Raw genomic sequence first — 25,120 nt, 5'->3', positions numbered from 1 at the left:
AACTCACCGTCGGTGTCTCCCAGAGGTCAAAGTTCATGTAAACAACTCTTCTTCAATCACTCCTCCCTGTTGATAGTTGAACTCTGGCACGGTGAAACACGTGACACCGTGAAGTTTTCCACGACGAAAATACAGTGAAAAGGGGAGAAACGAGCACGTGGAACCGACTGCCCACCGAATCCTCGAGCGCTCGCTCCCGTCGCTGCTGCTCGCCCCTGTGACAGGTAGCTAGCAAGTTTTGACATTTCTGTGAAAGTACTTTTTATGAACCCACTTGCCTACAGTATGATTTAAAAGGTGGAGAGAATGTAAAAAAGTTTTTGTTTTTCTTCTTTGTAAATATGTAATTAGAAAATTAAAGGTATCGAAAATTACACCTGTTTTCAATAGAAAATAATGTTAACGCTAAACGCCTCGGCTTGTTTGTCAACCGTTCTTTGTTTGGTCATTTTGGCCAGCCGTTGAAGTTAATCCTTGTATATACTGAACCATTTTGTAACTACAGTCAGAGGAGAACTGCTAACAGACCGTAGACCCCACAGCGACTTCAATGAGCTTTTTCTTTGCTATTTGTAGCAACATCCTATGTTTACTCCTGAAGAAATTGTAGACCTGAGTGACTGCTGGAGGAGGCCTCACACACGAATGGATATCCGTCGGGTTCAGGGGTCGAAGATGTTTTGATCAGAAGTTGCTGTACTAATGACCATCCGTGTGAAAGGGCCAGGGAATTATAGTGCTTCTCTAAACGCCACCTAGCAGGATTCATTCTATTTTTGATAACCCCTGAATAAGTTAATTTATGATAAACTTTTAGTTGGCACAATGTAGGACTTAGTGTTGTTAAAATTTCAGCCACATGTAGCTTTCTGTGAGTATGGACATGTCTCTGTGTAGTTGGTGTTTGCTCATTGCTTTGAAGAGAGCAGACTGCACAGGCTCATTGGTTTAACTTTGTTCCCCTGGGCTGTCTGACCAGCCTTTTTCCCTGAACAGAGCTTGCTGTTTTAGTGTTGGACAGTCCAGTGACTGGGCTTTTGATGGCTGGTCCTGCTACTCATAACCACTCTCTGTGTGATACTGATATGATCCAGTCAACCAGGAAAAGGCCATTTGGGGCATTGTATGCCGTGCCCGAGGGGCTTCGTGAACAGAAAAGCATTGTTCTGTTGCTCTCACTCCAACTTTTAAATGTATAATTTAATTTGCAGGCAGTAACTTGCACTACATTGCTCTGAAGGAGAACAGAGACACTTAAATGGATCCCTTAATCAAACACATTGCGATGTTTGTGTTTTAAAGCTGCTTTTAACTTTTTGCATTGTTGTGTAAGACCAGTGTTTTTCGTTGTTTTTAAAAAGCTCCAATCATGTTTATGTCAAGAGCAACAGGATTTAAAAGTTGTAGGACTCTTAAAACCAAGAGCGGGGTTAATAACTGTGCTCCATACCATGATTTACATCTCAAGTCAAGATTGGACTGCCGTGTCACAGGCCTTGTATAGATTAAGCAGAAATAGCTTGGGTCTTGGTGGTCTCAGTCTCTGGTGTCACATCACTGTTGTCATTTCAGGATCAGGTGTCAAGTTGGCTGTGTCATCAAAGAATGATGTTGTCAGACTGAAAACTGTGTTTTGCCATCATTGTGTGAGTTTGAATGCAAATTCCGATACTGATGTACGGTTAAAAACGTTCATAGTGCAACTTTCTCCTCTTGCTAGGCCTCACATCATTCTGCTCTACTTTTCATTTATCCGTTGCTAAAAAAGCCGCCTGATCCATTCCCTCATAAAAGAGGGACTTTGGCTGCTTAGCAACAGTGAATGCCAAGTCTGCCTGGCAGCCCATGGCCACTCCCCTCGGCATGGATAAGGTAACGTGTTGCTCTCTGCCTCACTTGATCCTTTTGTGAACTTGGGGAATGAACCTCTGCAGTGAGCACTGCCTCTAGCTGGACCTTTGCATGCTTGCACAGGCGGAGCAGTGTGAAGCTAAGTTACTGAGTTTGTCTGAGACAGGAGCTGGTTAGATGGATTGATGATCCACTTCTGCAGCAGGCCTACAGGACAATCACGTTACCTCAGGGAGTGAAAGAAGTGAAGCTAACAACTGCATATGGGGGGGGGGGGCACTCTCACTCAGACTGTGATGTTACTGATGCACGGCTGATTCTGAACACGAGGACAGAGGAGCGGTGGGATGGCGATAGACTCTCAGCCAATTGCCTGCTTAGCTGGCTGGATTTTGGACTTTGCAAGGAAAGTAGTAATTGGATTGTCTGTGAAAGGCTAAAACGAGGCGAATGGAGCTACAAAAAGTGCAATACAGTAAGTTTAAAAGGTGACTAAAGATATTTTCTTTCTTACTGTAAATCTCTGGATGCAGAGGATGCAAATGGAGGTATTGAAAGTTAGTTTATACTGTAGCCGAGTACCTCTCCTTAAATCTTTGTACACAGTTGTGCTTCCTTCTTTGACTGTTCCTTATTTCTGTTCACTGTCTCAGTGTCTTGTAACTTGAATCTCTTGGTTTTATTTACCCATAAACATCGTCAGGTTGTCAGCACATTACATAATACGCCATGCCCAGGCTTATTTGTAACAACCAAAACAACTGCTCTTTGTCATTGGCCTTGAAGGTGCACTTCCACAGTTCAATGTGCACGTCAGCTTGTCAGGGCTATATATTATACTTCATTGTAGAGATTGCAATGTACAGTAAGGTGTGTTCTCTCTGCCTGTTAAACAAACACATTCATCGAGTTTTTGACCACTGATCGTGCTGATAAGATTCACTGAAACTGTTGGAATTTTTTCAGCTCTGATATTGAAGGCGAGGCAGGATATGGATATAACGCCATGTTTCTTCAAAGAAATAGGCTGTGATTTGACTTCTTGAGGGTTCAATCCTATGTGTCATCATAGGATTTCCCATTTCAAAGAGTGCTTTATTTGAATAAATGTAACTTCATTGAACCTTTTTTAAGGTGATTGAGATATTTTTATTTAAAAAAAGAGAAATCTGTATAATCTGCAGGTGTCTGTGCAACTGCCAACTTGTGTCATACTTCAAGAAGAGCCAGGTCTTTGCACAGGGAAAGAAAAGGGTCATTTTTCTGGATTGTTTTCATAATGCTGCAAAATATCTTGGCACTAAAATACGCAAATAGGCCAAAGGCTTATAGGCCGTTTCCCAACAATGGGTGGCGAGCACTTAAGTTAACAATGTTTTCCCATTAAAAGGATGAAAATGATGGAAACAAAATGTAAAAAAAGTCAGTAAGGATGTTTTTTAAAAGTAGCTAGTAGACTGTATGACTTTATCTTTGTGTACATCCAAGTGTTAATTGTTCTTAAAAGCAATAGCAATGCTAAAAGCTCTTTGTGTGTGCATTTTCAAGTTGTTGGTGACCCAATGTCTGCTTTTCCTGTCATCTGTACCCCAGTGGATTTTGTAGTCGTGGCTGGCGAGCTCTGCAATCCAGCCTGCTTGGATAAACACAACAGTGCATAGCAAAGCTGCCGAGACAGTTCATTCATGTTTTTACTCTCACACGAGCCACGGCAGAGTAAAAACATCCCTCCTAAAAGTTGGTCCATCCTTGCATTGAAGCCATTTTTGAAATCATGATTCTACAGAGACATCAACACTGACTGTGATATTTTCATGCAGTTCTCAGTTTAAATATAAAATGCATCATGCTGAAAAGATTACAAATTGTTTGGGTTGGTTGTTCACACAGGCTCACCAGTTTTGCTGAGCTGTAGAGTCAGTTTCCTGCTCTTAGCTGACATTAATGGCATCGTGTGTTGTTTTCTATTTCAAGGTTCAATAAGTTGTGTATTCAGAGTTGCTCTTCTGCTTATCTTGGTTGTAATGAGTTATTTGGGTTACTGTTGCCACAGTTGGCATCAACAATCATGTCCCGTTAAAAGTCACTTGCATTGCCTTTCATTCCCACTCTGATGCTGAGGTTGAAATTCAGAATATTTGTCAAATTTCTTGGTTTATTAGATATTTGCTTTATGGAGGAGTTAAACAGGTGTACATAATGAAGTGGCTGGTCAGTGTATGTTGGTGCTTTTATGCTGTTCTTTGAACATACAAATGTATTGACAGGCTATGGTGCTGCTTTCACCAAAATGGTTTCTTTTTCTCCTCTTTTACAGAAATCCTTCCCTGGTATCAGATTTTAATGGGCTAAAGTGCTGCCAGCTGAACCCATAACTGAAGCTGTTCAGCACTTGGGATACACAAGAAATAAAATCCCATCAGAATTCTTAAACATGGCCAGTGACCAACCTGAAAGCATGGTGCCTCCACCTCACAGTGACATAAAGCTGATCCTTTCATCTGAGACTCACCCATCCACGCCTGTGTCACCTGACTCCAGCAGTAGTATTTCGTACATGAATGTCAGAGGAGCCAGCAGCTCTGCTGACATTAATGTACTCGAACATCGCCTTAGTCAGTGCTCCCCTGTGGATAACCTTTACAATACCACCTTAACACATGGGGATGTCTTCTGTGGTGTGACTTCAAACTTGAATCAAACCTTCATTGCCACACCTGTGAATGATGGCATTAATTTCTGGAAACAAAACTTGAGCCTCATGAGCAATGAAGACGTGGAGGATTTTATTAGGCACAGAGGGGATGAAAGTAACAATACTGTAATGTCTCAGAGTTCATGTGGGGCATCCTGGAGGGGATCCAATGAGAATGACTGCTGCTCTCTGAGCTCTGGGGAAATGGTAATGAGGAGCAATAGTTTCTGTCTGGAGGACCAGTCACTCTTATTAGTCTCTTCCCTGGAGGAATCATCCATCTCTCCAGCTGCACGTCGACCAGAATCACCTGCTGTATCGAACCTGCTGTCGACCACTATTCTGGGCGTCTGCAATAAACCCGCAGAGAGAGTCTCAGAGGAGAACACAGGCCATCCTTGTCTTGGTGTGACTTTCATTCAGGCAGACAACAAGGAGCTCCTCGATGAGGAAAATGAAATGGCAACATCGAATTGTTTTGTAGCTTTGCCAAATGAGAATGAACGGGGGCTTTTCACAACGTTCATCTGTGAAACCTCTCCAGACTGTGGAAAAGAGGCAAACTGTACCAGTGCTGAAGCAGAACCTTTGCCCCCATTTTCAGCGGCATTTACACCAGAACAAGGCAAGACCTTTGTGTCCACTCTGTCAAATACGCAGGAAATTGATGAGGGTGTTTGCACTTCCACTCCGGTGCAAAACATTGAGAACAAGATAAACGGCCTCCCCTCGTCTCCATGCATTAGAAATGTGAGCAGCCCAGGATGTCACCCTGTTAAACAGCAGCAAATATCTGTCACTAATAAACAATGTTTAGACCCAGGACTGCCACCTACAGCAAGAAAAGCTAAGAAAATAGAAATTAAAAGGTTTCCCAAACCTGACTTCAGTCATGTAAAATCCAAAGTCGTAACAAGAGATCCACAGCAAACCTCAGTGCCAGAAGTTAATTTGGGGAATAAACGTACTGAATCCCTGAGAAGAACCCCAAATGGTATGTTTCCTGCCAAGAGAAGAAGTAGCACTACATCTGATTCTGCCACCAGTAAAATATTTAATGATGGACAGTTAGAAGTGGATGCTGGAGCTGCTAATTTGGGATTAACAGTGACACAGTCATGTGAGCATACTGCTGTGGATGGCCAGGGCAAGAGCAGAGAAACCCCAACAGGCCAGTGCAGTAAACCCAGCTTTCAAACAGAGGGGCCCTCTTCCAGCCAAGTATCCGAAACCTCAGCACAGCACGCTTGCAGCCAGAGCAGCTTCTCATCCCTAGAAAAATCCCCGGGTAAAAGTGGCCCCAAACCAACTCCAAAGAAGGGTGTGTCAAACAAAGCTGTGGCCAGATCAGGCTCATCTTTGGGTCAGGACAAGTCTTCTGTCTTCAAGACATGGCCTCGCTGCTCATCTGAGAGTTCATCATCAGCGTCCAGGACACCTCAGGAGAAGCAAACAACTCTAAAGTTCTCAGCTAGTTTTAACATTACTAAAGCCAAGACCCACCAGAGACAAACCAAAGCAAAGAACCTGAGCTGCTCTTCCCAGAATAAACAGGCTATACACTCCGAGGACCCTACTCAAAACTCCTCCAGAGAGGTCAAGAAAATAAGCCTCGTGGTGAGTAGATGGAGCATTGATTTTGAAGGTGAATATGTATGAGTGTCAGAGGTGGGGGGGGCTACAGGGGGCTTTTTCTTGTGTGTTGTAGTCCATCTGGGCCAAATGCACAAGACCTGCAGACTAAGTGAAGAATTGTTCTCTTTTCAGGCAGAGTCAGCAAGAGCTCATTTGGATGATGGTAAGACTAGATGTGTACCTTGGCAACCATCCCCTAGACTTGCTAGGAGAACACCACTTTCACAACCTCCACCTGCCAGTCCCAGACCAACCACTTTGTCAGCCAGGCAGAGACTGGGATCCCTGGGGATGAATGAAATCAGGACCCCTAAAGCTGTAGGGAAACCTCAATCCAAGCAGACGAGCATTACAGGTATGGGTCATGTTTGCTTGATTAAACCTGTTATGTTGAACTTGTTCTGTGGCAACAGTTCAGAAATGTTAAAAGTTATTCTTTATTGTCTTGAGGAAGCCAAAGTTCACCTATAAATGCATTAAAATACTAGACAGGAGGCCACAGTCAATGCCTTGTAAAAGTAGAACCTAGGGATTTCTTAACTGGATTTTTCGATGTTATGTAAACAGAATTGTGTAACAGGCCTTTTTAACCTTTTGGCTCAAAGCACCACAGTTTCTTTTCTTTCTTTTTTTTTTTTTTTTCCAGGAAGTTGGGCATGTAGTCCAACTGATAAAGCAGGACTATAAATATTTATAATATTCACCCAATACTTCAAGAAGTAACGACTGCAAATTCATTACTTTTCAATGTGCTTTCATACTAGAATTAGGTTGTCATGACATTTCCTTTCCACTAGAGGGTGACATTGAGCAAAGTCTCTCACAAATTATTCAGGTGTTTGTCAAAAATGGACAGCTTGCTCAGCGCTATTGTTAGATGAATCCTGAGGAAAGGAGAGAGACTGTTCATCTGATGGGAAGCGGTCTGCAAACTGGAAAGTAGGGGAAGGAAAGGGAGTTTTTGAGGTTAGCAATGGTTTGAAAGGAGGACAATATTTAAACCAGTTGGACCTTTAGTACAGTAAAATGTCATGACCAATGACATTGTCATTTTTCAGCTGTACACACAGCTTTAAATTTAAATTGAGCTACAGCATTTTTGTTTATGGATTGTTGTTAGGATTGTTTGATTTTTAAATATTTAGAGTTGGTAAGATTGCAAAGTTCCCAAACTTATGTTTCAGTGACTGTTAAAACTGAAAGTAGTCACACTTTCGCATTCTAGTTTTGTGCAATTGAATGTGGTTTTAGCTTTAACTTTTAAAAATATCCTTATTTTTATCTGGATCTGACACATCAAAAATACCTAGAACATGACTCTTTATATGTATTAGTGAGCTTATCCTTAATAAAGAGGTTCATGCTGCTGACCTCATTTCCTTCCCCAGGCTGTCAGAGAGCACAGGCAATAGGAGAGCCATCCCTGGGATCTGCCTCAGCAGCCAACATTGAGCCCCAGGTCAATGGACTACAACCTCCTCAGACTCCCACTCAGCCCTCTGTTATAGGTCCTCGGTCCACCCCTGTTAGTAAACTACCACACAGGACTTTGGGGCCTTTTAGGAGCCTTACTCAAACCAGTGTTCAGCATGCGCTATCCCAAAGCTCTGGGAATACACAAGGTGAGATTATTAAGAATTTTCTGTCGCTTTTAGAAATAGGATATTCTTTCTAGAAATAGTGCCAGTATGCTGTTATATAAAGGTATAAAAACAGTTATGAACTGGTTTCTGGGATTAGCCATGATGTTTATTGGAGGGTTTTTAAGGACACATGTGGCTAGGATGATGACCTACTTTGCCCTGGCTAGGATTGGAATCTCCCCTTGGGCAGTCTTTCTCTGATTGCAATCCTCCACCTCTGCTATGATTATAGGTGCTTGACATCTTAAACATAGATTTTTCTGATTTCTTCTGAAAGGATGTAGAAACATGTTAAACATAAAGCTGAATGAATGAACGGAACCCCAGGAAACTGGGAAAATGATCTTCATTGTAAGGGTTATCTGCTTTGGAGTTCTGAACAGCCAATCAGAATGTACTGATGTGTCATGAATAGATGGAGCAATGTTTTGATGTGAGCTTCCCAAATCCTCAACAGCATAGAGCTCTCTGATTGGCTGAGAGAATATATTTGTCTAAGTCGGGGACCCCCTTGTTGGTTGTCATGGCAACGGCTCCTATTCCACTCTAGTTCACACGTAGTGTTGCCTGGAGGAGAAAGAGCAGACATACACTACAACTGATGCCGTCTGAGGTGGATTCAAAGGAGCGTTTCTTCTGTTTTTTGATTGAAAACCAATGGCTGGCTACACTGGGCTTCGAAGCTGCACCTGGACGGAATTTCCAGCTCATGTTTTCAACAGTTCTTCTTTACTTACACAAGGCAGTGCAGCATCCAGCTGTGACCTCACTCTCTTGACCTGCCTGCTCATTGGATCCTATCGCTTTTGCATCATCCCTTTGTTAGCTGCATTTAATGGAAAAGAGAGAAATCTGTGGAGAAGTAAGTTGGGCTGGCAGCTGACTCATTAGTGGGGTTGCCATGGTGACTTATTTACTGTTTGGGATCTTATCAATTTGGATGACATAACCGTTTGTTTGGCGTGCTAAAAATTGTAGATTCAGTTCTTTTTGCTATTGTTTTGGTCATTTTGTCATCAACATTCCTTATAATACACTCTTCCAATACTTAATTTACATTGTTACATTCTACATTGCACATGCTAGAACTAAAATATTCTTTGTCTCTAAATGGCTTCAAATGACTTTCTGACAAACTACCAGTGATGCCAAAGGTTGTTATACTAATTCCCAGTGAATTTCCAGAACATCATGACATACATTGCAGTATTTAACCAGTATGTCTCTAATGCCTCCAACAGTTTCTGGAGGAGTTGCACACAAAACAACCCCATTCAAATCTGTGGTACTGAAAGCAAGGCTCATCTCGACCTCTGGGAAAAACACTGGACCAAGTAGGATCACACTACCACACGCCACACATATCGCAGTCTTTCATTGTAACATGTGATTATATTTAAGCCTTCTTTGAATAACAATTGATCACTTTTTGAACAGGACATTCTTTTTTTTTTTCTTTTTTTTTTTTTTAAATCTATCTTTCAATGACCTTCATAAATGTGACCTAATCTGTTAAAGTTTGTATAGTATGGTAACGATGCTTGATAAGCACTGTTTAGTCTTGATTAAATTAAACTGTCTCCTCCTCAAACTAGTTTTGTGTTTCACAGTTGTCATTCACTCAGCAGGCAGTGTGTCACCTTCATTATGGGTCAGATTAACTCCAGCCTCTTTTCTCTCCTGGATCTTTTGCTTGTAACAGCTTTGTCTACGGTAAACAAGCCTGCTGCTTCCACTGGAAAAGGAGCATCAAATTCTATAATTGGTCCTCTGTTAAAGACAGCTTCTGCAAAACTTGCTCGATCAACGCTGGTTGGATCTGGTAAGACTCGTTTTATTCTCTCTGTATTTTACAGAATTTTTAACGTCCTTGTTTGTATTTTCTAAGTCTAAACTAAACATCAGCATGGTGTAGGTTTTGTTCCATTTGATAGTGTGGCGGACCAAAACTAACACAGTGCATTATATACTATTAAAGTATAACAGCAACAGATGAAGTTTTCCTTTTCTACATTTATAGACCTATTAAACTATCAATCCATCCAATTGCTTCTGTTTGAGTCGTAGGGGGAGCACGCCTCCCTCTCTCCCAGCCACCTCGTCCAGCTTATTTGGAGAAACACCAAAGTGTTCCCAGGGCAGCAGAGAAAAATCTGTCCAGGGTACCCTGGTTCTACTCCGGGGCCATTTCCCAGTAGTATATGCCCCGAACATGATGCCCCAGAGGCGTCCTTGTCAGATAGCTGAGCCACCTCAGCTGGCTCCTTACAATATGAAACAGTAGCAGCTCCACTCCGAGCCCCTCTCTAATAATTGACCTCCTCACCCCTAGGACAGCAGTCCTCACTCATGCCTTATCGACTGATCTAGCTGCTATTTAAAGAAATCTATATGTAAGTATAAATACAACGTAGACCAGGCAAACAAATTGTGCAGACAAGCTAGTGTGCTGTCTACTAATGACTAACAATTTCATATTTCCACTGCTGCGAGGAACGTGTGGCATATTAGTCAACCCAGCTTTTAACTTGAGAGTTGCTCGCTGTGATTCATACGCAGTGCTTGAAATTTCAGGGCTTCTCATCTCTTGCTGTCTTTTATGGTGTCAGTGGATTGTGTCTTTGAGCAGAAGCTAAACTGGAACACACATTAAATTAAACCTGATTTGTCATCATACTGACCTTGCCATGAGCTTCCTGTTATCTATTACTATCCCACTGCCAGGGACACAGGGAAATAGAGTAATGCCTTGGCAACTTCAAATTCCCATTGGCTGATGTTCTCATGCTTGCTCCTCCCACCCGTTTTAATGCTCCCTAGCCCCACCCCCTCTACTCTCTCCCCTGGCATCCTGGCAGTGCTACAGCACCGCCATCATCCAGCTTGGAAATGCTGCTTTACTTTGGGAGATTTGTGCTTTTTTGTGAAAAGCTGACGGCTGACTTTACAGAGGATTAAGAGATTTTTGCTTCCCCCCCATTCTGCCTTTATCACGTCTTTCAGACTGTGCCACGACCAATGGCCAGGCTTTGACCCTGTACTGTTCACAGCTGGGAATTAATTTTGAGTTGGGACTTCTGCCATGCCGAACTGGGTGCCCTCACTTTTTTCAAGGCCATATCAGTGGAGTAGCTGTTACTACTGCTTTTTATTGATTTATTTAGTAATTTTCCATCAGACCTCATCAGTGCTGCTGTTACCTGAGGCATGTTTCACTGAGAGGCACCACAGCTCGTGGTCCTTAGCTAGCACCAACCATCTGAATCGTGAAACTGGTTTTCGATTTTTAAATCAAACTGTTAGCTGAAGACTTTGGTTCTTTTGCATTGTTTTTGAGATGTTATGGTCGCCGAAGCTCTCCTTGTCCAACATCCACGTGCGTCTGACAGCCAAAGGTTTACTCCGAAATATTCAGCTGCTCTCAGGATGCAGGAAGAACACTGTGGTTTTCCAAGCAGGTCTGTCAGTTGTTTTGGCGTTAAATATTGTTGTCAGTGTTATTATGACATTTTGAGCAGTTTCTGTGCTGTTGTATTTAAGCCAATCAGTTTGCCTTTCAAGTAGATCTGTGGTGTCAGTTTATGAAATCCATTTTTAGCTATATACTAATTGGCAATACAGATGGCTCCAAAGCATGTGACCCTGGGCTGAAGTATGCTAGGAATGGAAAAATTGAAGAATGATTTAACCAAAAACTGTAATAGTCTTTGACATTCAGTGTTTGTTTATATTATCTTCAAGCATTGATTATGTATCCAAATGTCCCACTTCCCTTTCATGCTTCCTGGGATTTCTGAGACTCTTCTTTCAGTCAAATGTGCCGGGGTTATTTTGGTTCTTTATGTCTAAGTGACTCCATGGCAGTCTTGTTGTAATTGTAGAACTGCATGTTTGCTTAAAGCTTTTGTACGTTTTTTTTTTTTGTTTTGTTTTGTTTGTTTTTTTTCTCAAATGTGGTAAATTTGTTTTATGAAGCAATTTCGGAAGCACTTTGTATCCTTCTAGTAATTAAATAGTATCATTTCTTTTTTTAAGTTCTAATCTGCTACTGTATCACTGATTCACAAGTATTAAAACTCGTGCATTTTTCTTATTTTCATTCATTATCATACTATTAGAGTTGTGCCCCTTACTGTATCAGCCAAGAACTGTAACAAGCCCCTGATTGTGAGGGGTCTCATCATCCATCATGCTTTGTGCTATGATGTGATATCTCCTCACACCAGCAGAGCACAATGCTGTGGAGTCATTAAATCTCTCTGTTTAAGTATAGAAGTTAGAGTGGTACAGTTATCCTTCTTTGAGTCTGAAGTGAAATGAGAAGCTTGTCATTATTTTGTATTTAGACACTTGGATGAGAATAGCTGTAAGTCCTGTGTTGCTATGGAGCAGTAGACAAAGAAGGCGATTATGTGCTTATGTAAAGGAAATTAAATGTCATGTGGGTGCAGATTTGTGTGTTTATGTAAAGCAAAAGTGACACGATGCTTTTAAAGCATTATAGAAAGGTTTAATAGTGACTCCCTGACAATACGTTTGTTAATATTTGAATATTTCATTAATGTTTTGAGTTTGTATTAGTGTTACACTGGGTCGTCATCACAGGAGAAAAGTGAATGCTTCACTGAAACATAGTTTTACAGCCTGAAATGTGTAAATGTATGAAGCATATGATACAGTAGATAATCTTTTTTCTTTCTCTTCTATACAAGCACGTTTATATAACATGTTGGTGAAGTTGAGATGTTCTCTATTTGTTCTAGTTTCCAGCCAGCAGAGGGCGTTGTAATTCAAACAAACCTCTGCTAGGTTTGTTCAAAACATGCAACACACTTTTAGAGTTCCAATTCAATTTAGTACAACATTAAAAAGATATCAGAACTATGAACAAAATCCATATTGAAATACTTGGCCAAAAAGTGTTTCATGTTTTAGCTTTGTTTACAAAAAAGAGAGTGTAGACACTGAAGTCTGACGGAATGTTTGTAAGACGTTAAAACTGAAAACAAAAGCTTGGAAATTTAAAAACGTGTTGGGGTTTTTTAACTACATATCTCTATTATTTCAGAAAAAATGTTTGAATGGTCTTGAATCATCTGAGTCCCAAACATCAGTCTTTTATAAACATAACTTAGTCAGGATCACAAGTCTTGTGGTTCCAGCTACACGATGGTGACAATTGCTAACCAAACATCTAAATATTTAGAATCTTTCCGTGAATGATATGTCCTTTTTTTGGCTATTTGATAGCCTCAGTGAAGAAAGGACAGGAAAGCGGGGGGCAGAGAGAGAGAGGCAAAGACATGCAGCAAAATGCCGCAGGTCGGACTCAAACCCGAGCCGACCGCTCTCAGCCGTATGGCATGTGGTCGCCCGCTCAACGCACTGAGCTAAATCAGCGCCCATGCTGCAGTATGTCTTAACAGTTGTAACACATGTAGTTGTTGCAGAACAAGACAGGCGTTTTGTTTGTCTTAAAGGCTGTGCCCAACGCTCGTGCTGAACAGTTTACTCTGGCAGCCGTAAAGTAAGCTGCACATCCGGATACAGAGCTTTGAAAACTCAAGTCTGTCTTTATGACGCCAACATTTTATGGCTGCAGAATGATGAATCTGTTTTTATATAACTCTAGTTTCTCAAAGCAAGATTGCATCGATTTCATCCCTCCAAAATTTGATTAATGAATGAGTTGCTATCAGAATGTTTAATTTGACTCAACAATGACACTCTTACATACAAGTTCAAGATCAATGTGACTTAATTCAAAAATGTATATCCAAAAGGTCAACTTTACTGACTTTCATGACTATTGTTCAATGTCTAAACATCAACCTGAGGGAGGCTTACCCATGAAAGGTGATAATTAGTCCCAGAGTAATGAGTCCCACAGGCAGCTGCATGTAGTAGCAGTATATTCCAGTCATTAAAGCTAGGATTCCTGATATGTCCCAGGCTATTTTCACTACTATGTTATGAAACTGTCTCTTAAGAGCTAGCATGATATATAAACATGTCCATTAGTATCATTGTAATTGATGTTGGAACTTCTCTTTCTTTTCTTTTTTTTTCCTCCCCCAAAACAGCATGTGTAGTGAAATTTTCAGTCAGGTGTTCCTCTGTTGTAGTAGAGTAAACGATGTGAACTGATGGTAGCTGTTGCATATCAGTGATGTATGTATAAGGCTGATGTAAATCAACGCTGGCCTTGCTAAAATAAGCTGTCCTTGGAGACCAGTGCCTGCAGAGCACTAGACTAAAATCTAATTGTATTCAGTGAATCTATTTTTTCTTTTTTCCATTTTTCCCTTCGGGGCCATCAGAGGAGCAGCGCTGGGATTCATCAGACTGCCTGATTGGACAGATGCATGCATCTGCTTTGACTCGGGCCTTGTTGCAAATGTGCGCCTGACATGAGTGTCGTGATTTATACTGTATTGTCAGACCACCTGCAGTGATTATGGAGGGGAGTTTGTTGATGATCGGGGTTGTCACAACACTAAAGTCCTTATTTTATTTTATTGTATTTTTTTTCCCACAGTGGACAAGAACAAATCCAAAGCTGGCTCCCACCAACAACTCCCTCAACAGCAAGCATCACAACAGAAGCAGAGCAACAGGCCTCAGGATGCAGTGCCAGCGAGTCTTACAGAAGCTGACAGAATAAACCAGAACGTCCAGCAGCTCAAAGGACTGCTGAGAGCCAGTAACTGTAGATTTGAAGCACTCTCCATAGTCTTGCAGCAAACATTGACTGGGGTAAGAATTGATTTATTTCATAAAAACACTTTCATTTGTAGTTTAAAGTATATTTTATGACACACATTTTGTTAGTTTTGAGACATGGCAATCATTAACCAAGTTCAGTGAGTTCAGCTCACAGTAGTTTCTTATGATCATCTGTTTAGAGTAGAAACTAATGTTGTTGAGCAGTGAGTTTGACGTTCCAGTAAAACACATAAAAAATATTGCTCTTTATATTAAGCTAATAATTTTTCTACACATACATGAGTCCATTGTGCTTGAATCATAACTACAAGTGTTGTAACATCACATCGTGCGTTCTGACAGAGGGGAAACTTAATGGCATTACTGTTTTGCGCATCTATCCTAATAGTCGTACTCCACCCAACCATCAAACTGCCTTATTTAGTTGTCAGAGCAAAACTATGTAGATAATGTGAGTGAAATTGTTTCTTTGTTTGAATCCATGTGTTCTTAAAGAGAAGAAGTACTATCTGCAGGACACAGTGTTTCAGCTCTCTGGGTTGATTCAGTAATGCCCTTGTTTGATTACATCATATGTTATGCATCAGTGGCAAAATGTCTGGTCTGGTAGGATTGTTCTCTCCTGGTCACTTTGTGTTTTGCAGTGGTCAGACGCTGATATGTTCGTGTCTGTAAATCTTCATTTAGCACCACGGTGCTGTAAGCTCAGTTTGTTGTGGTGTAGTTAGGGCGCTCTGCAGCTAACAGTATTTTCAGAAAACGAAGCCACTGCTTCTCTCAGCTGTAATGCATGCAGTCACCTTTGAAGTTTTTTCTCCTTTGGCCTTAATGTCAGCAACTGCTTTTACTTCTGCCTTACTCCAGATTTTGACACCAGACAAATTTATCATTACTGTAGTTACGACAGAGTTCATATTTGGCCAAGAGAAACCTCAGAGGACTCGAGTCTAGGGAACATTTTTGTCTCCATTTAACATGATTCATCATTCTAACCAATCAAAAAAACAGCAATAACTTCTTTAAAAGCTTGTGTGGTTTACTGCACATTATTTCCCCCTGAATTAATTTTTCATTACTTTGGATAATGTCTGAAGTTTATCTGCTAGTTTGTGGAAACATCTTCTAGTTCTTACTGATCTGCAGTATGAATTCTTCCCCACAGAAATAAAAGCCAGAAGGTGGAGCATGTTCCTGAAGTATGGAGTCATGCCTTTCCTTATTTGGGGTGGAGTCAGTTTGGTGCAGGTGTCCAACTCTCACCATTTCTTTCTCCCTACTTACCCGATGCTCCCACAAAATGGCTAAAACTCTTTCGGTTCACTTAGTTTGAAAGGCCAGTGTCCAGTAGCACAGATAAGTTATAAAGATTAAATTTAAGTGATCATTATTTATTTATTTATTTATTATTAGTTTGTATCTGAGAAGCTGATTCATTGGACAGCCTCAGTCTAACCAGAATTTTAACCCTGACAATGGATGTGGTCCACCTGGTGATGAGCACTAGAAATTGGCTTCAAAATGATTTATATATATTTATTTTAGTAGCTTGTGAAGATTTTTAAATCAAAACTTATTTTTTTTGTTTACATGAAAACATAACAGATTTTTTTTTCCATGTGGTCTCGGTGCAGTCATGAGGAAGACATTTGGAGCAGAATACGTTTAAGTCGCTGCTCGTGTCATGTGATGTAATGTGACAGCTGGTATGAGGCACAGTGTGTGATGTTGTGTCACTGATCTTTGCCTCATTCCCCTCTGTTTGGACGGCTGGGTTGTGAAACTGAATGCATCAACAAATATTAAAAACACGCTCGTTCCTCTAGAATACAAAAGTCTCCTCCCACTGAGTCAGTTTTAACTATTGCATGTCCTGCTTCTTTTTGCTACCCCTATAGGATGATACTATTTAATGCTAATGCTTGCTGTATATCAGACGCAGGGACTTGCCTTTTTATATGTAATCTGAAGTCACTGAGGTTGTGCGATACAGATCTAGTGATTTTTGGATGTCGGGTGTATTAATGTTCAGATACGCTTTGAAATCTGGTGGTCACTGATCATACCAAGAATAGCTAGCTGGCCCTGGCCCTGACACTGTGAGAATGCCCCAGCTGTTGACTTGATATGGTTATGAACAGCAGCCAAATGCTAAGCAAGGACTTTTCTTATCATCTGTTTGGATGGGGTGTTTGCCATGCCTTCTCTTAACACTTTCCCCACCAGACTGTTGTTTTGACAGGGTGAAAAAGAAATGCTATAAGACTGGTTTCCTCTTAGCACAGAAATGGAAGCACATTACAAAAAATCAAAAATACGACCTTTATTTATTTAGCTATTTATATGTTTGCTTGTTAAGTCTCAATATTTCCAGGAGACGGGAACGTGATCTACATCAGTCATGGTCTCAGTTGAGCTTCATGTCATCCTACACCTGACATGGATCATAGTTGTATACACAAGGGACATTTCTCCTCTCTGGATTGGGCTATAAGAGTTGTGCAGTGCAGAGGCTTGTGCTGAGTAATGATATCAAATTAAATTAGCGAAAGCATCCACTGCCTAACAAAACAATCTGTATTTTGGATAATGAAGGAGATTTTTTTGCTTACACTGTAGGGCTGCATGGTAGCAAGTTGGGGGTTTTGTTGTTGTTCAATTTCTGGGTGAAAATCATGTAAATAAAGAAGAATAAAAGGGCACTGCTGCATTGTAGTTGATGTGAACCAAAGAGGAAAACAAGTTTAACTGTAGACATTTTCTATACTGCCAGCTAGTGAACAAATAATATTTGAATGCTGGTGAGCAACACGATTTACAGTCAGTGAACATAAATCGTGTTGCTCACACAGAAGCTGGAAATTTCCTCTGTCACAGCATTGTATCATCACCTTATAGGAAGACAGTGCCTGTGCAGCCTGTAGCTCTACAGCAGGATGTAATATAATTGTGCAGAGGGGTGATTTAATCTGTTTGGATGAGTAGTGGGGGATGGTGGTAATGAAGCCTCTCCATGTATCCCACGGGTAGGTCACTGCACAGCACAAGTCCTGCTCCAGCAGCCTGATGTCAGACAGCTCTGAAGAATTTATCTGTTTGCTCCACTCCGGCTGCCTTTACTGCTGTCTTAAAGTGACCTCACCTCACTGAGGAGGCTGTTCTCATGCACACTGTAGCCTGCCCCTTCTGTTATTTTAGATGGAATACGGTAATGCACTCTGCAGTCACTCACCACAGCCAGGGGAAGCGGCTTTTTCAGTCCTGCCTCAGATGTAGTCAGAGCAGTCTGGGAGGAGGTGGCGCGCCCACCTGGACCACTGTCTGTCCTGGAGTACGCAGGGGGGGGACTCCAGCACCCAAGCCTCTGGCTGAGGCTGGACAATGGGCTGTTCTGGCAGCAAAGCATGCCTTAGTGCTCCCTGCGCTGCAGAGAGGGTAACTAGCTTCTACATTGTTCCACTCTGCAGTGAGGAATAGATGCAGGACAGGGTGAACACGTATTTGCTAATGTAAACTGATCAGTGAGGTGATGTTTGGCTTGTCTTACTTGCCTGATTTTTCTCATATCCATAATTAAATAATGCCAGGTATTCGGTGTGTTGTGCACAGTGTCAGGTTGTTGATGTGAATCGGGACAGTAAGTGAAACGTAATAGACGGGAGATAAACAGTTTTTGGATCATCTATGCGTCAGTTCGAAGTCTTGCAGGAGCACTGCAGCTACAGCACAGCCTTTCCACTGCAAAACTGACTCAGAAAGAGAGAAGTAAGGGAGTTTCTTCTCTCTTTTCTTTTTTCAGTTCCTCTCAGTATCACTTGTTCTGGCTTTTTCTTGTTAGCTGCGTTTGCTGGTGGTGGTGGTTGTTGTTGTGGCTGCTGCTGCTCTTGGTGGTTTTTGTGTGTATTTCAAATGCAGTATTTTAGTAGGAAAACTGCAGTAATTGGATGATTGCATTACTTGCATTTCCCCTTTTGTAATCTTGACTGTCACAATTTAGTCTTGTTACTGTGCTGGAATAAAGCTGCAGAAATAAATGCACGAGTATGTGTGTGTGACTGTTTACCTTTTTCTTGCTTGCAGCATGATGAAGCCACACAGCAGTGCAGGGAGCTGTCCCAGGAGCTGGTCAATCTTAGAGAAGAGCTGGGTAAGTTGGGTCACCTTGGCTTCATGTTAAGTGTTTGCAGTGTTTAGCTGTGTAAAGAAACTCTGCTGGTGCAGGGTTTGCATTTAGTTACTTTGTCTCGATTTTTATTTTTAATCCCTTAGGTTTGGATTTTTGTTCAGGTTGGTAGAAATTAAGGAAATCTTTAAGGGTGATTTGACTTTATCTTTAATGCTATGCCCTGTTTGCGGTCACGGGTTAAATTTTATATGTGTTTCATGACTAAAGATGATCATTTCCAGATGCAGATAAAGCTTTGACCACACAGACTGTCCATTCAGCACTTTCTTTACTTAACTGTTTTGTCCACTGAAAATCAGTTGCCAAGGCAAGTAGTTGGTTACGTTTAGTTTTTTTGTTAGTGATTTCCATTTCCCACAGTGTGGCAGTCTGACCTCTGAACCCACACAGGAGGGGCTGGTGGAATGCCACACCACATGAGGCCTTGTGAATTCTTGGAGAGAGTGATCCATGTTTTATGTCCAGCTTAAGTGCTGTCAAACAGGCCCGAGCACACTCAAACATGGCTCACACACCAGCCTTTATCTCTTTTACCTCAGGCAGCAGTAGTACTGTGGCCCCTCCCTCACAGCCGCGGGACTTCCACATGACTGCTCTTATATGCCGAGCGCTGTTGTATTTGCACTGAAACACATTCTTCATCTTTGGGAAGCTACATTCACCTCAGGCAGACTTTTTGTAAACTTGTTTGGATGTGTGAAGTCGTTGGAATTATTCTAGGGATATTGTCTCTCTTTTAGTTAATTTCCATGTATGTGTACTTTACAGATTCTCTACTTATCCAAGGAGCAATTTGTTGATGGTATTTTTGCATTGCTTCCAAACCCCATCTCACCCAGACTCTGAGCCACAAGGTGTTTTATGTGGAGGGGTTTGGACATTAAGGTCACATGACTGCAAAATGCTTTGCTCCTCTTTGTTGAACTATACGTGCCAAAGCCTGATAGATTGTCCCTTAGTTTGCTTGTCATCTGTTCCTGGATCTGCTGCCATTATTCCACTCTGAATAAGGCGGCTCCTCATTCTCAGGCAATGAAATGTAATTCCTTGACTTTCCTTTTTCTATTTTTCTATTTATTTTTTTCATTTGGTTTGGGAGATTACCTTTTGTTTGGAAATGATCTACAAACATCCACTGTGCAGTGACACCCTGAGAACATCAAATTGTACCTGCCACACATGTGTCACTACAGAGCAACATCTGGATTCAGCATTTGACAGCCACTGCTGCAGGTGCACATAGTTGCAAGTCCTGAATGTTTGAGGGGTTTTTTTGTCATTCTTATTAGTGTTAGTTGTACAATAAACAATACATTATTGTATTATTTGGTTCAGTCTGTTACTCTTGTTTTGGATCAACTGTAACCCACATAATTTCCTTAGGAACTATTAAAGTATTCTGATTTTAGAGGAGCACAGCCTGTTTGACATGGAAGAAGTTTTTGTTCTTCATAACTGTCTTAACACTATCGCAGTCTCTCTGTAGTGCACTGACTGACCTGCCAGCTGACAGATATTTGCACTGTTTGTGCACAGACACTTGAGCTGCAGACAGTTTATGGAGTTTGCTTCTCTCACCCACTTCAGCCCAGATATAAACACTTGTCAGTGGAAACAGTTTGGAACTTGTCAGGCTGATTTGGAGATGGAAAACAAAAGCCATCAATGGCAAATAAAGGATAAAATGGCCAATGATCATCTTGGAAATGGTTTAAGAAATCTGCCTTGAGATGTTGTGAAAGAATTTGGACTCATTTCTATTTCTTCTTGTGTCTGGAATTGACATGCAGTGTAGCTGGCATCAGCACTCAAGTGTGCAGGCACCTCCCCTTGAAAGTCAGTTTTTCCATTCCTTTTTGGAGAGCATTTGGTGACACATGTTCGCATCAACGAGGACTTTGCTAAAAAGGCTTTTATTAGAGGGCACATCAGATTTCTTACAGTTACTAATGAAAATTTTCCTCTGACTTTGCAGCTGTACAGACTGATATTTAATAAACAGAGTAGCTGAATACAATGCAAGCTGTCAGCTTTCACCAAGATAAAACTTTATCCTTCCAGTTTCCTCTGTTCATTCATCTGAGCATCTGGAGAAGGAGAATGAAGAGTTGCGTGTTGCTCTGGAGGATGCACTGCACAAACTGCAGGAACAGCACCGTAATGACCTGGTTGAGCTGGAGCAGAGGCTGCAGGCCTACTACCAGGCTGAGAGGGACAAAGTTCACTGTGCCTACCAGAAAGAGGCAGACAAGTCCAAAACTGTCATGCAGCAGCAGGTTTGTCTCTACAGCACCTTCTGATTCTTATTTTGGGAAATTTTAAGATGATTTACAGCCTAGTCTAGTAGTCAATTTTATTTAATCCTGTGGGGAAAATTAACTGACTTTTATGTTCTGTTTAAAGATTGAAGAGCTTAAAGTAAATCATGAAGCCATGAAGTTGGACCTTGAGAAAAGCCATGAAGAACAGCTGCAGTGTGTTAAACAGCAGTATGAGATGTCACTGGAAGGTGAGAGAACAATCCAAATATATTCATCACCTGCATAATGCAGGCATTAAATATTGGAACATTTGTCTTTGTTTTTATTCCATGCATTTTCATTGTGTTCATTTCATTTTGTGATACTGGAATCTGCAAACCTTTCAGAGCTCAGGAAAGTCCACAACCAGGAGCTGGAGGCTTTGGACAAAACCTTAAAAGATGCTGAAGCCTCTCTCTCTGTGAGCTTCCTCTTCTGCTCTTTTAAGTCATCTTACAACAGGACTGTAGCTTACTTTGTAATGGTTTGCTCAGACTTTGTTGTGCTGTACATCCACAGAGTCAAATTGAGGAGCTGACCTTGGAGAATAGTGCTCTAAATGAGAGGCTAACTGCTGAGGAGAGGAAGAGGAAAGAGCTGGCTGAAAACAGTCAGGTACTCTGTGCTTATTATAGCTCAGATCTGATACAGAAGCATCTTGTGACTCTAGTGTCGTTTCCCCCTGAGCATGAAAGATTTAAGATAAAATGGGAACAGATGCAAAAATGTCTTCATATTTTCTTAGAGGATTTCATTCTCAAGTCTGCAATGATTTGTGTTTGTTCAGTAATTAACCCTCATTAACTCTTCTCTACTGTATGAATAGGTATGAATTGAAATGAGTTAATTTCTGCTACATATGCACTAGATTCCCCCGCCCAGAGTTAATTTTCCTGCAGTGCTGTTGTACAGTAAGGCCGCCACTCCTCATTAATGTAAAGTGGCTCTAACTGTACTCTGTATTGTCCCCCAGCATAGTTATTTAGGCTAACTACCTCACATTACCTGTCACTCCATATTTGTTATTAATACACTTATTCAGAAAAAAATGGCACAAGCAGCAGTTTAATAAAACGACACATGATCAGTAATGGAGTGCTTCATTAACCACCGCCCCACCCATATATGGTCTGTTATTATTTATTTATTTATTTATTTATCTTCATAAAGGATCCTAAGCAATTTCCCTCTACTTTTTTTCACTCACAGAAGGACCCTCACACTCTGTATCTGGAGCAGGAGCTACAAAGTCTCAAAGTGGTGCTGGATATCAAAAACACACAGGTCCACCAACAGGAGAAGAAGCTCATGGAGATAGACAAACTGGTCAGACGATAAAGAAACTTAAAGTTCAGCACTGCTGCTGAGACTTTCCCTTTTAAACTCGCTCTTTTCATTCATTTTTTTTTTCCAGACAGAGAAAAATGTAAAGTTAGACGAGAGCCTTAAAAAAGTCCAGCAAGAGAACGAAGACCTCAAAGCCCGCATGGAAAAACACGCTGCTCTTTCAAGGTAAGAGTCCACCATATGGGTTCATAGTGATTAATTCCACAGAGTGAAGCACCTGAACAGCTGCCTCAGCTCAGACTCATTTTAAATTACTGCAGTCATTAAGTGTAATGAACACCAAGCTTTTTTCTGTGTGCCAATATAATTCCTAACCTCTAATGCACCTCCACTTTATTCCAAAAACTATCGATCACGCCACCATCCTGGTGCCGCAGCTACTCACAAAGATTCCAAATATGTATCGAAAAGTGACTCATATTCCCTTTTCCATCTGAGGAGGTCAGTGCGGTTGTAGAACTGTTTTTTTTTTTGGAATTGCTTTTACGACCCTAATTCCAAATAAAATTTGGGATGCTTTGTCTTATCTTTGTTGCCGCACAAAGGAAAATGCCAAAAAGGAATATTGTATGGCTGAGGCCGTCGGTGAGCACAGCATTAAAAACAGGCCTGATTCTGTGATGCTCACAAGCATGTCTAGAAATGACTGTCTGTGAACGCAACTCACAGGGCCTCCACAGCATCCCAACATTTTGTCAAATAGGGCTGCAAAACTGACCTTTATGCCTTCAGGTGGAAGTTACTGAGATTCAAACTCATCCAAATATAGAAAACACACACACTTCAGAGGTGTGTGTGTGTGTGTGTGTGTGTGTGTGTGTGTGTTAAATTAAAGTGTGCACTTCGGTCATTAACACTGGAAGAGGCCTGCTAAATTGATAAAGTAATTCTCAGAAGAAGGCAGCAGTGATAATTTCATGGTTTCATCCAGGAGATGAAGCTGCATCACGCTTGCTCGTGTACATATTTCAGGATGTCAGTTTGAGCTCTTGTTTTCAGAGCTGGGGGCACATCCGAGTAAGCAGAGACTTTATTTTATAGAGTCGACTGACCCAGACAGCATCTATCTGTGCATCTACTATTTTCCTATCGTTGCATATTTGAGTTGTGAATGCACTTTGCTGCCAAGTACAGTGATCTGATTGGTCACATCTGTTGATTTGGATCCAGAAAATCTGAAAACTCAAGCTTGGTTTGGAAAAAATAATAATAGGTGTCCAAAATAATATTATTGAAACATAAAATATTTATACAGATTTTGTGCTTCTGGTGTGTAAAGGCCTTTAGTCTGTGTCCAAATTTGACATAAAGTCAGTTGTGATATAAAGTGCAGCGCAGATGTCCGAGGATGTCTTAGAAACATTAATATATTAACCTAAAACTGTAAAATTGGAAGGAATCAAGTGTAAGAATGTGTATATTAATGAAACTTGTCAGAGAAACACAAAGACACGAGACACTGCTGAAGAATTTTAGATCCTCCTCCTCTCAGCATACGGAGGTCAAGGGAATTTGTCCGGAATGCTGACCCCATTTCCAGAGAACTGATTGGCCGGTAGGTGATGTTTTCATACGTGGTACCTGCATATCTGGAGCAGGTTAGCCTTGCAGCATAAGTGACTGTCACAGTACACCCCAGTTTAAAAAAACTGTATACGATGAAAAGCTTTGTTCAGGCCTCCGCTTGTCTTGTGTTGATGCACCGCAGGCAGCTGTCGACAGAGCAGGCCATGCTGCAGGAGTCTCTTCATAAGGAGTCCAAGGTGAACAAGCGTCTGTCCATGGAGAACGAGGAGCTGCTGTGGAAGCTCCATAATGGAGACTTGAGTAGCCCACGCAAGGTGTCTCCCACCTCCACCTCTCCCTCCCACTCCTTCAACTTCCAATCACCTCGCAGCTCTGGCTGCTTCTCCAGCCCTCCCCTGTCACCCAGATAACAACGGGCTCCTGCTTCCAGGAAGCAGAACACTGCATTTGAGTTATCCGTCTGGACTTAAGAGCCATCTTTGTTTCCTTTGCATTTAGCGAAACATCAGCCTGACCTTGGCTCATTCAGAATGAGCCGAACTCTGACACTGCAGAAATACAGGAAAAACAACACTGCACAGAAGCACTTAATAAGGAAGGCCACGATGTTTGCCTTTAGAATTTGATTCTTTGGATGGAGGAAAGAGGAAATCTCAGGACTTCTATGTAATGAAACACTTTGTTATTTGTAGAGGCTTATCTTTGCTGAAGCTCGGCATACACACACAGTACATGCAGTAAAATACATGCATGTGTACATTTGCGGGAAAAAGAGGAAAAAAAACATTAAACTTCTTATGCCGATTTTTTTTTTTTTTTTTTTTTTTTTAAATTAGTATTTTCTTTCTATAAAACTAATAAGTATGTTCAGAATTTCCTTGGTTATGTTATTTTTTAAGGCTTTTTTTTTTTTTTTTTTTTTTTTTTGGTAATAGTTGGGTTCTGGATCATTTGTGGCCTTGTACGGTTTTGTTTCAATGTTTATTTGACCGAGGGACCAGTCAAAGTCTCTTTGCATGTGTAGCCCGTACCGAAGCCTCCTAACACAGCTTTAAAGTCAGCGTCTGTGCAAAGAGCTGACCAGAAGCAGCTTTGCTCATCTGTGTCAGACTGTATCTTGGAAATGTCTGAGTATTTTTGTTTTGAATTTATATAATAGATGTGCTGATCCTGTTTGAAATAATCTATTAATAAAGTCTTGTATTAAACTGAA

At 41.2% G+C, this 25,120-nt stretch overlaps 2 protein-coding genes across 4 annotated transcripts in view; one reads left to right on the top strand and one right to left on the bottom strand.

Moving 5' to 3' along the window:
• polr1d (RNA polymerase I and III subunit D) overlaps positions 1-629 on the bottom strand; it is a 14,010-nt gene extending 13,381 nt beyond the window's left edge. Inside the window, exon 1 of the mRNA XM_086307219.1 lies at positions 8-629. Within this exon, the coding sequence (XP_086163345.1) occupies positions 8-37 (30 nt within the window). The 5' untranslated portion in view covers positions 38-629. The remainder of the gene's footprint in view (positions 1-7) is intronic.
• Positions 67-25,120, top strand: mtus1a (microtubule associated tumor suppressor 1a). 3 transcript variants are annotated; one of them, XM_086307148.1, is made up of 15 exons: positions 67-224; positions 4,169-6,163; positions 6,314-6,536; positions 7,570-7,803; positions 9,066-9,158; positions 9,527-9,646; positions 14,363-14,580; positions 18,628-18,694; positions 20,795-21,009; positions 21,137-21,242; positions 21,381-21,454; positions 21,553-21,648; positions 22,243-22,359; positions 22,448-22,545; positions 24,089-25,120. In XM_086307148.1, exons 2-15 carry the CDS (start codon positions 4,286-4,288, stop codon positions 24,315-24,317), a joined length of 3,768 nt encoding a protein of 1,255 aa, XP_086163274.1. In that variant the 5' UTR covers positions 67-224; positions 4,169-4,285; the 3' UTR covers positions 24,318-25,120. The 3 variants fall into 3 exon arrangements, with proteins under 3 accessions (XP_086163274.1, XP_086163291.1, XP_086163283.1); XM_086307165.1 differs by lacking the exon at positions 67-224 and adding an exon at positions 1,925-2,326; XM_086307157.1 differs by lacking the exon at positions 67-224 and adding an exon at positions 1,925-2,339.

The sequence above is a fragment of the Aulonocara sp. 'chitande type north' Nkhata Bay genome, linkage group LG2 (assembly GCF_057382095.1).
Source record: "Aulonocara sp. 'chitande type north' Nkhata Bay isolate Kocher_YH1m ecotype deep benthic linkage group LG2, A_spYH_male_GT1.1, whole genome shotgun sequence".
Classification (NCBI taxonomy): domain Eukaryota; kingdom Metazoa; phylum Chordata; class Actinopteri; order Cichliformes; family Cichlidae; genus Aulonocara; species Aulonocara sp. 'chitande type north' Nkhata Bay.
The sequence above is the reverse complement of the archived record's forward strand: the minus strand, read 5'-3'. Positions and strand labels throughout refer to the sequence as shown.